General features: G+C 41.0%; 3 protein-coding genes across 5 annotated transcripts in view; all 3 read right to left on the bottom strand.

Annotated features, from left to right (window-relative positions):
- Nucleotides 1–293: 293 nt before the first annotated feature.
- Nucleotides 294–2,417, bottom strand: c1qtnf9 (C1q and TNF related 9). The gene is made up of 3 exons (XM_038727969.1): nucleotides 2,091–2,417; nucleotides 1,915–1,977; nucleotides 294–1,704 (listed from the first exon to the last, which is right to left on the bottom strand). Exons 1-3 carry the CDS (start codon nucleotides 2,275–2,277, stop codon nucleotides 935–937), a joined length of 1,020 nt encoding a protein of 339 aa, XP_038583897.1. The 5' UTR covers nucleotides 2,278–2,417; the 3' UTR covers nucleotides 294–934.
- A 1,116-nt stretch (nucleotides 2,418–3,533) lies between these two features.
- tagln3b (transgelin 3b) lies at nucleotides 3,534–8,842 on the bottom strand. Of its 2 annotated transcripts, none has more exons than XM_038727892.1 (5): nucleotides 7,408–8,842; nucleotides 6,416–6,635; nucleotides 5,520–5,694; nucleotides 4,643–4,745; nucleotides 3,534–4,540 (listed from the first exon to the last, which is right to left on the bottom strand). In XM_038727892.1, exons 2-5 carry the CDS (start codon nucleotides 6,593–6,595, stop codon nucleotides 4,399–4,401), a joined length of 600 nt encoding a protein of 199 aa, XP_038583820.1. In that variant the 5' UTR covers nucleotides 6,596–6,635; nucleotides 7,408–8,842; the 3' UTR covers nucleotides 3,534–4,398. The 2 variants fall into 2 exon arrangements, with proteins under 2 accessions (XP_038583820.1, XP_038583813.1); XM_038727885.1 differs by lacking the exon at nucleotides 7,408–8,842 and adding an exon at nucleotides 6,733–7,366.
- A 137-nt stretch (nucleotides 8,843–8,979) lies between these two features.
- The window catches only part of abhd10b (abhydrolase domain containing 10, depalmitoylase b), a 7,125-nt gene continuing 5,564 nt past the window's right edge, over nucleotides 8,980–10,540 (bottom strand). For both annotated transcript variants that reach the window (XM_038727875.1, XM_038727879.1), the window contains exons 4-5: nucleotides 9,936–10,073; nucleotides 8,980–9,719 (exon numbers count right to left, since the gene is read on the bottom strand). In XM_038727875.1, the coding sequence (XP_038583803.1) occupies nucleotides 9,378–9,719; nucleotides 9,936–10,073 (480 nt within the window). In that variant the 3' untranslated portion in view covers nucleotides 8,980–9,377. The remainder of the gene's footprint in view (nucleotides 9,720–9,935; nucleotides 10,074–10,540) is intronic.

The following is a 10,540-nucleotide window of genomic DNA, read 5'->3' as shown; positions in this document are numbered from 1 at the left end:
CGGTGCTTCGAGAGGTTAGGATCGAGGTTACTGGTTGGCCGAAGAGTGACCGTTCGGCTGACAGCCAATCATATGTCAATAGATTAGTCCGTGACCACAAAACCACGCCCACTTGGTAACGCTGTCCATTGAAGAAAAGAAAAAAAGAGAACTTCGTGCGGTTCTTTGAAGACAAAAAAAGACTGGGCCTTCCAGTTGTCTTCCTCCTGCATTGTGCCAAGACAATCAATGTCTCAAGTGTCTCCCGTTGTGCGTGCCTATCCCCAAATACCAGAAGAGGAAGAAACTGGATGTCTTAGTAAATTTTGTTCTTTATTTTAACACAACAGGGTAAAAGACTCTAAAAGCTGAGGTAAATTTAGCTTGTGACAACAATGGCACAACACCTCAATTTCATCTAATTAAGGTCGTTAATTTTTTTTCTTTACAGGCTGATGCTTTCATTTCAGGAGAATTGCATGTGATCAAGATCCTGCGAAAAAACAAATTTAATTGATTAATCCACATTATGCACACAATGAAAACAAACCCCAGAACAAATAGCAAAACAACAGTGTAAAATATTCCATTACAAGTAAAAGTAGAGGTCCTGCATTCAAAATATTACCAAAGTAAAAGTATAGAAGTGTTCTCAGCAAAAAGAAAAGTAGGCCTACTTTTAATGCAGAACAATTTCCCAGGCTGTGAGTGTTTGCATTATTGTTTATAGCTGTGAGTTACTGACTGTCTTGAATAACTTGATATGCTTGGGCAGTTAATCTATAACAATTAATTTTATTTTAGAAGCTGTTTTTCATGTTCTTAATCAGCAAAGTAATCACAATGAAATTAATGCAGTGGAGTTTAGAGGCAAGCCTCTGTCTTGACTGATTTCTATTTTTCCTTTAATATTTCACTATTTTATACCAGCAGTTATAAAGAAATCATGCCAAATTCAAGCCTCAAAGATTAAGAACCCAGAGAAAGTAGTGTCATCATCTTCATCAGCAAAGAGCCCATTGAACAGCTCTCCTCCAGCCACCTGCAGCCACACCTTGTCCCCCACGTCCAGGTGCAGCACAGCGCCCCCTGCTGCCTGATCCTCGCTGCTCTGGTAGTTATCCGTGGTGTGGATGATCTTTGCGCCGTTCTTCACGAGAGCCACCTTCACGTTTCTGGAGAAGACCGTGATGTGGTAGGTGAAGAAATAGGCTCCTGCAGCGGAGCATGTGAATCTTCCTGTTTGTGGATCGTAATGATTCTGTTTATTGTAAATAATCTTGTCAAACCGGATCGGTGCATTGGCTGCTGGGAGTTTACTTTGTACTGTGAGTCCCACAGAGAAGGCGCTTTTAGAGATAACAAAAGCCTCTCCCTTCTCACCCTTATCACCTCTCTCTCCTCGAACCCCTCTGTCCCCACGATAACCAATATTGCCTTTGTGACCTGGAAGACCAAGATCCCCTTTAGGTCCTGGCCTGCCAGGGGGTCCCAATGGTCCCTGAATACCCCTGTCACCTTGAAGGCCAATTTCCCCCTTCGGACCCTCTGGTCCAGCAGGCCCTAAATCACCTTTATGTCCTTGGGGTCCAGGCAGCCCGAGCTCTCCCTTATTTCCTTTCAGGCCAACGGGCCCTTGGACTCCTTGGGGCCCCATTTTCCCAGGAGGCCCCCGTTCTCCATTATCTCCCCTTTTTCCTTTGAGCCCTGCTGGTCCAACTGCACCTGTAAATGAGCCCACAATAAACTTCTCTACAGTACAGTACATACATACTCCAGAAAGTCAGATAAGGTAAAACAAATAAATGAATAATATTAAGTACAGTATGTGCAAATAAAGTCTACAGCTGGTAAAAATAGATGAATGTTTCAACACAGGTTACTTTACAGATCTGTTTTTTTTTCAGTGGTGCAGTTTATTTTGCAGATACATACCAGGTTCCCCTTTGTCTCCCTTGTGGCCGTGACTGCCTGCTGGTCCAACAGGGCCAACTTCACCTTTTAATGGGTGATTCATAAATGATTGTTATAATAAATTGCAAAGTTGAAACACAAGACATTTAGGAAAAGTGTATATAGTTCTAAAGAAGAGGTGTCTCCTCTAAACTTACCTTGATCACCTTTGTCACCTCTAAGTCCATCACGGCCGTCTCTGCCAGGTGTACCGTTGTGTCCAGGGTCACCTGGTATTCCAGGGTATCCACAAACACAGCCTTTATTTTGGGTTTCTTCCTGTGCAACACACCTGACCGCCAATATAAGGAGCAAGAGAGTGACCTTAAACCTCATCTGCAACATTGCCCCTGAAGCATGTGTCGAACAAAACGAAAATCGCCTTGTGCAAAATCTTTTAGGATGAAAGAAGTTGAAGCCACTGCATAGTGGGGGGAAAACAGCCAAGACACCAACCAAAGGAAAGGTAAGCTGGACAAGAACTTTGGACAAGAGTGACCTCAGTCCTCAAAGCCATGTCATTGGTCTGACTGTATTTTTGGCTTACTTATTGGGTCTGTCAGTTACGCGTCACCTGTGCCTCTTCAGATGCTTCTCCAGCCTAGTTGAGGCTAATAATAAGCATAGAGTGTATGCGAGGGACAGGCATGCAAGACACAGATAGTTTCACATATGCTGCCTTCCTACGCAGTGAAGCAAACAGGATATTTAACTCGAGCAAACGATTACACGGTGTAACTTCACATCTGCACGGCAGGCTATCTTATTTTTAATTGAGCAATAAAAAGATGCCATTTGGAATGGACGCCTTAGAATAACATTAGCTGTTGCTTTTGTCCAAGATTTAAAGGACAGCACTGTAATGGGCTGTGTCATAACACTAATACACAAGCTAAAATGTTAATTCATGCATGCTTTTCTCATATGTAGTCTTGAAAATGTCAAGTTGTGACAAGTCAGGAACAATTGACCCCATAAACTCGATCACTGCCGTAAAATGTGACCTTTTGTGGTCCAAAGCCTGACACAACCTCACTAGCATGCCTTAGACAAAGATTTCTGCTTATCTTAATGACACTGCCCCTCAGATGTTATCTAGATGCTGATTTTAGTGTTTAGAGTGGACATTTGGTCACTGAATGTCCATTAGGCTGGAAAAAGCTATACAAAAGAAATGGGAAACAATTTGTGAAAGAACAGAACAATATAGTGTTTTAGAAGCATTTTATGGCAGTTTTTGACTCTTCTGTTTTTGCTACACCCTCCAAAAAGGTAAGCTATTAAACAGCATTACTGGACCAGCCAGGGATTTAATATCTTACTCAAGGTCACTCAGCAAGGCAAAGGTTTTCTGGCACACAGGCTTAAATCAGGACTGTCTGGTAGAGGAACCATTACCCTAATCATTATGCTGTGCGGCTGCCCCTTTATTAAATTGTGTACAGTGAGGAGAAACAGCAGGGATGGGCACAAGGGAGGAGCTGGAACATAAAACCAAGATAAGAAAAAAAAAACAACAACACTATGAGCACACAGCATACGCCACTGACTTTCCAGCTTTCGAGATTCTCAACCATGTGACACACAGACGGACACAAATATATGTTCACATACTTTATTTTTTCAATAGTTCTTCTCACAAGCCTCCAGATATAAATATATTTAAAAATATAAACATGACAATACATAAAAGTGCACATTCAAGCAATTTCTTTACATGGCACCAGAAATGGAAACTTCACATTTGGACACAAAATGGACACATCATGGACAAAAGATGTAATCTAACAAACAAATAACAAGGGCATGGCTCAGAATGAATCAAACTCATTTATAATTTGAGGGATATATTAGGACCCAGTCTCTGTAGTCCCATAACCAGGCACAACGTGAGGTTGATTTGGTTACAGAGTATACTGCAACAAGTCTTCGGACAAGATAGCAGAGACATCGTCAGTAGTTGAGTTCCATTAAGTTTAAGGCAAAATAATTAAACAGTAACAGACCATTCTAAAACAATGACCAATGATTATGTTAATACGTGTATATATAAATACAATTAAATAGCATACACCATGCTGTAACAGTGACTTACAGTATTACAGATTGAAAATGGGTAAAACACTGATGGCTTGTTTTGTATAAAGATTTTAATCTTAAATTCTCCATAAGAATAAATTGATGTTGAATGACTCTGAGTAAGTAATCATTTGGACATGGAAAGCAGGGAAACAGAGTAAACAAAGCTAGGGAGGGAACAGCATGTGGCAAAAGGGAATGGATGACCAGGAAAAGAGCTTGAAGAAGGACATCTACAGCATTTGACATCATTTATTAAGATAGAAAGCAGCAGTTTCAGGGAAATTGAGGTTAACATGGCAGGTGCTACAAAGAAGGTTACTACTTTTGTGGTTTTAGTAGAAAACAAGGTCTGGAAGCTGGGGAGCAGGTTAGCTGGTAAGTGGTCTACATGATCTGACGGTGCATACCGTAGCCTGTCATACCAGCTTGGGAAGCCCCGCGGTTGCTGCCCATCTGCAGGCCGATCAAACTCTGGCCTTGGCGGAGCTGCTCCTCACTGAACTCTCGCCGATACGCCTGGGCTTTCCTACACATGTACAACAAGTTACAAGGTGAGGCAGAGGAACATGATGATGCATTATGGGCATGCAATGTTAAGCTCCTCTGTTACAGTGAGATTTCTCTTTACCTGTGAAACCAGTCTCGGTCACCTCGGTAATGGCCATCATCCTTAGTGACCGCCACACTTCCCAGAGCCATAAGAGTTCTTTGCACTGCTGCCATGTCCTTTCCTATAGCCAAAACAAACGTATAATGTTGTTATGACATGAGGTCAAAAGCTGCGATGAAGGTTGTGGGAAAGAAAGACTACACTTCTCTTCAGTCTACCAGGCACAGAAAATTCTGAAGGACCCTTCACATATTCTGCACTCTGAATATGACATATTACTACCTTCAGGGAAACACTAGAGAGCTAGCAGATGTAAAAGTATATAAGCTATATATAAGCTGTCCTTCATCCCTACTTCCATATCGCTCCTAAATAAACAATCTGCTCTGAACAAGATGGCTTGGAGCACTTCCGGCACTTTATTTATTTTTAAGCATAGTTTATTATTGATGATCACTTGCACTAGTGTTTCCTAACAACCGGATCTTAAATGAGTTTATTATTTATTTATTTTTTTAGAAATGCGGCAGTTGTAATTTTAGCGTTTGTTATATTGTTTACAGCTTTATGAGCTCAAGTGCAATTGAATATTATTATTCAGAGGTTTCATATCATTCAGGTTCTACTTCCTTGTAATCAATTACTGACTCGGATACTTGTGCAATGTAATGTAAATGTTTGGTGCAGACGGTGTGATGTATGTAAGTGTAAAGTCCATATGTGTTACTGTTGTTGTATGTTACTGCAGCCTTATGCGGCACTGATGCCCAAGATAAATTTCCCTTAGAGGACAATAAAGTTGATCTTGATCTTGGGGTAAAAAAACCCTCATCTTTGTAAAAACTAATATGAACCACTCCAGCAGTAGATCAGTAAAAATCAGACGTAAATTCACCTTCCCAGAGGTCCACAGTTTGAAATATGTCAGTGGTTGTGACTCCATAAGCTTCAGCTGCTTGCAGGAACTGAGAGATCTTCTCCATTTGTTTGAAGGCCATCTGCGTCTCTGGAATCTTCTTGATAGGCTCCTTTCCCCTCGGATAAAGGCTGTTGATAAGCCTACAGAGGATCTGGGACAAAGGAGGTCAGAAATCTGGTTTGATCACATTAAACTCACACTGACCATACCAAAATGATTTTGAGTTGAGTTATAGTTCAAACTAAGACAATCTTATTTGCCACACTTAAATGCCATAATTAAAAACTGTTGTCATGCCTCCAAAACAACATGTTCTGTGGCTGTGTTACATTATTGTCTGTTGATCCATTTGCTGAGTGTAGAAATTGATGTGTCTGCCTGGCCCATAATGGATTTCTCTGAATAATTTGTTTTAACAATAGAGTCAGCTGGAGTTTTGAGCAAGAAGACATTGCAGCACTGTGCAGGGCACATTTTATAATTGGTTATTAGGTCTTAAAGTGCTAAGGATTTTCAGTGTCCATCAAAGCCTCCCAGACTGACTCAGTTAAAAATTCTACGTTTTCAAAGTAAGGACCACAACATTTCGCAAATTAAAATCAGGCTAATAATGAACACATCCTCTTTTCTATCATTTGAACCTCTCTTTCAGCTAGGAGTGATGAAAATGACCAAATACAATGTCTCAGTAGTGTAAATTTAAAACAATATTATTTACTTAAGCTATCCAAAATAACTGGGCACATAAATCTGGTTACTGTCTTTGGCCTTCTTTACTATATGGACTCTTTAAATCTGACAGAGCTGGTACGTCAAGCTTTAATAATTTAATTGTAACTTCTATTTTAAGTACAGGTGCTGGAGCCACTCACTGTTCCATCCATCAGCCATTTCTGGAAGTTCTCTCTGCCCTGCTGCGGCCTCTCCAGGTTTCCTCCACACTGTGCGACTATCCAGTCCACCAGCCGCTGCTCCAGGTCCGGGTCATACTTCTGCTCAATCTTCTCCTGCACCTCTCGGCTCAGTCCATAGCTGGGCCCTCTGTTCGCCATGGCAGCTCTTGCAAAAACTCTAGTATATGTAGCAGTAGCCCTGAAGAAAACAAATGACACGTGAGGCTGACCTAGTCTGTGACAAACTGCAAAAATATTCTGACAAAAACCATCATCATAATTTTCCTAACATATACCTAAATGTTTGAAGAAAAGCCAAAAAGCCAGGTTTTAGTCTCCCTATAGCAACTGTCTCTCTTTCCAGCTCAGCACTCCACCCAGGCGCATCTCTGGATACTGTAGCAGGGAAGGGTGTGGTCCCTGGCTGCTGTCCCGAACATGGACCAGCCCTCTTATTGCTATGGTAACAATCAAGCCCGTTTCCGGCACGCTGTGTGCAGTGATGGTTAAAGTGTGACCTCCAGTAGGCAGTCATGATGGCGCAAATTAAATAATCAAATGTATGTACTAAAGTGCATTCATAAAGTTTTCCCTCTTACAAAACATGCATTCATACAATATACAACAGTTCCATATAGTTTAAATAAATTAAATTAAGCTACGTCAGTCCCCTGTGCCGCATTTATTTAACCATTCTTCAGTTGATTGTCTGCGTTTCATTTTGGACGCAATTCTCTCAATAAATTCAGTAGATTGAAGTAAAGTCCCGCCATCTAACGTCCACCACATTGCTACGCATTCTGCAGTTTTCCGAAACATTTTACAAACCCAAAGGCAACTGCGCAAAGCTCACGCACACAAACTGCGACACTGCATCGGTTGCATAAACATGTATAGCCATATGCATATAGCTTAAATAATAAGTCACGCACTCGAAGCAGTTTTATGCTATAAAGAATACGTGCACTTACTGAAGAGGAGAGAGTGGTCCGATGTGTCCGTGTCACAGTTAATTCCGCTGAGCTGGGCAGGGCTGAGGATGCTCAACTGCTGAAGCATCCATGAAGCGCAGCACAGGCGCGTCGGGCCAGTCTTGGTTTAATTTGTCCAGGAGGGGCGAGTCTCTCCTTTTATATGGCAGCACCTCCAGGAGGGGTCCCTAGAGACTCTCAATACAGAATGCGATGTGACACTGCTTCCGGACGGTGGTCACTGTAGTGCACGGTCAGCTTGAGGCAGCACGAAGTAACCATCGGCAAACCAAGGCACGTGATGATGCCAAATTAATTTAATTCTTCTTTTCAGACATTAAGTCAATACCGGACATGCATCCAACCTCTTTTACATCATCATAAAAGGATCCAGTGACCAGTTCAGTGGCTGTTGGCCTTTGCCGTCTTGCTTTAAGTTCGTCTACCTCCTGACTTGATGTTGTCCGTTTGGCTTCTCCACAAGGCAGACACTCTGCTTATTGTTTGTTCAAGCGCCTGTCTCTTATTTCAGTAATGACAGCCATTTCTCTTTGCTTACTAAATTAAGTTTTTTTTTCTGGTGGATAAATGTTCATGGGTGAATGCAGTTTGCAGGGTGCTGTAGCTCGTTATGGGAAGTGTGCTGCCTTATTTTAGGCAACCAGACAACAAAACAGCTAAAATGATCTTGTGGTAATCAAAGATCTGTGGTGCAAAAGTATGCTTTAAGTAAAAACTATAGCAAAGGGAGCCCATAGTAAAACATCATATGCAATGCCTTTTTGCACCATCTCTTCTGCTTGCATAAACTTTATGCTGTATGCTCCCACTAAAATCCCAGTGATTTTAGTTGTGACACACAAAATGACTGACTACATAGCTCAACCATGAGTTGAAAGGTCACCGCTGCAGTAAAGGGGATCTGAGAGAGTTAAGTGGTTGGTTTCGCCCCATTGAGCATACTGCTGCTAGTGGCCAATTACATGTTAATAATCAACAGTCCAGTGGCCCCACTCAGCAGGTCTCTCTTTGGCTAGAGGCCAACAGGTATGGGGAGTCAAGTAACAGAACGTTCCGCTAACAAAAATAAACCTCACATTGCAAGTCTTTATGATTTTGACTCACTATTTGAAACCGTGATTCACTGGGTTGACACGCCGGTACATCTGGCAAATTGAGTTTCTGTGAATCTTGTTGTTTACTTCAACTTAGATTTGCATTAAAAATATGCCCTAATTTTGAAATCCTATTTTTATCCATTAAGTAGTCATGGTGATTTGAGTTGGGATCTTTTTTCGAAGCTTTCATAAAAACATTGGTTTCTGTAATATATCTATATTCCCTACATTTATAAATTTAAAGATTTAGTTTTATCCTAATCAATGTATATCAATGTAGTCAATGTATAAATGCGAGTGAATGGTGAATGCAGATGTAGTGTAAAAGTGCTTTAAGTGGTCGAAAAGACTAGAAAGGCGCTATACAAATACGGATGCATTTCAATATCAATAAGACAGATGTTTATCAGCTGATTATGTTGTGTTAGTTGTGGAAACAGACTGAGACCTCCACTCTATGTGCAGAGGTTTTATTGGCCAAAATGGGTGAAAAGTGAATAAAAAAGGCACAGGAAAACTATGTGTCTAAGAGGAAGAGGAAAACAGTCAAACGATAAGAAACAGCAGCAATTGCAGACCTAATAAAGGCAAACATAACACTCCATATTATAACCTGGAACACACAAATGCAACCTGAAGATATAAGGGAACAACTAGCAGGAGAGCTCCCTTTCAATATAGTTTGCACTGTAACGGCATGTGAAAATGACAGATCATGTACAGGGAGAATAACAGATGGATAAAAGGTCACATTTGGCGAGAAACATGCCACTGTTTGGTAAATTTTTAGAGGGCTGACTTCCCAGTAAACACAGTCCTTCTCGCCTTATCTCAGCAACCTCTCAAGCTCACTCAGACCAAAGTGGTCAGCTTGTCTATGAGATCGTCAATAGTGTAGACCATGAGTTTGATATCGTCCTTGTCAGACATACGGTGCTGGCCATGTCGCCGAAGGATGACATCCACGTCAGGGCTGAGGACGCGTTCTGCAACCTGCATGGAGATGTGCCAGGGGACGTCCTCATCTTTAAGCCCATGAATGAGCCGAACGGGACAGGTGATGGGGATGGGACTCTGGAGCACACAGTGATTTTCTGCCTCGTGCAGAAAGTCCATGCTAAATTTGTAAAGACCCTCCTCTGAGTGTTTGGTGGGCACGATCCACTCACCCTTTTCCTCAAACTCCTTGCGTGTCTGCGCATTCAAACACGGACAAATCCAACTCAGAAAAACATTTCAATGAAATAATAATAATAATAAATTTTACTTATAATGCACTTTACATTTCAGGGAAATCTCAAAGTGCTACAACAACAAGGGGTTAAAAACAGTTCCAGAAAATAACAATCGCAATAAAACGACTGCAATGTTTCAAACAACACGAAATGTCATAATATTATATGTTCCTACCTCCAGAGGAAGAGAGTTGAACGATGTGACAAGGTGGTCCGCAGCAGTGGAGATGCCCACCAGTGCTGCAGTCTTCTCTGGTCTTGCAATGGCTGCCAGCAGCATGAGCCAACCACCTATACTGGAACCCACCATTATCTACAAGTAAGAAAAACACTTTAACTAGACTGTAAATCACCTGACCAACTGATAAATAAAAAATGTACAAAAAAAACCCCAACATCTAATAAATTCAATAGCAGACTCAAGCAGCTCAAACACGGCAGTGGAAAACAATGATAGCACAAATGTGGAAAAAGTGCCATCTCCTGGAGACATGGTGTAACATCCAATGACTAGTAGGGATGGAAGTTTGAAGGATTTCATTAATTCCATTGTTGATTCTGCTGTTCTACCAGATTGGTTTTCTAATAAATACCTTTGTTGTGTGCAAACAGAGATTTTGAATAGGCTGCAGGTTTTACAGTGTTAATTATTTTGCTTAATCTCTGTAAAAAGCTGAGTTTGGAAAAAAAAAATATATATACATATACATATATATATACATATACATATATTATATATATATATACATATACATATATATACATATATATATACATATA

This window comes from Micropterus salmoides, unplaced genomic scaffold, assembly GCF_014851395.1.
Source record: "Micropterus salmoides isolate LMB-PRFRI ecotype aquatic unplaced genomic scaffold, ASM1485139v1 Ms_hic_scaffold_1, whole genome shotgun sequence".
Taxonomy (NCBI): Eukaryota; Metazoa; Chordata; class Actinopteri; order Centrarchiformes; family Centrarchidae; genus Micropterus; species Micropterus salmoides.
Note: the sequence above shows the minus strand (reverse complement) of the source record. Positions and strands in the feature narration are given on the sequence as shown.

Coding starts and splice junctions, on each gene's coding strand:
- c1qtnf9 (XM_038727969.1), bottom strand. CDS start 2,277: ATGTTGCAGATGAGGTTTAAGGTCACTCTCTTGCTCCTTATATTGGCG. Junction 1,978..2,090: donor AGGTGACAAAGGTGATCAAG/GTAAGTTTAGAG, acceptor ACCCATTAAAAG/GTGAAGTTGGCCCTGTTGGA. Junction 1,705..1,914: donor GGGAGACAAAGGGGAACCTG/GTATGTATCTGC, acceptor GCTCATTTACAG/GTGCAGTTGGACCAGCAGGG.
- tagln3b (XM_038727885.1), bottom strand. CDS start 6,971: ATGACTGCCTACTGGAGGTCACACTTTAACCATCACTGCACACAGCGT. Junction 6,636..6,732: donor GCTTTTCTTCAAACATTTAG/GTATATGTTAGG, acceptor TGTTTTCTTCAG/GGCTACTGCTACATATACTA. Junction 5,695..6,415: donor AATGGCTGATGGATGGAACA/GTGAGTGGCTCC, acceptor CCTTTGTCCCAG/ATCCTCTGTAGGCTTATCAA.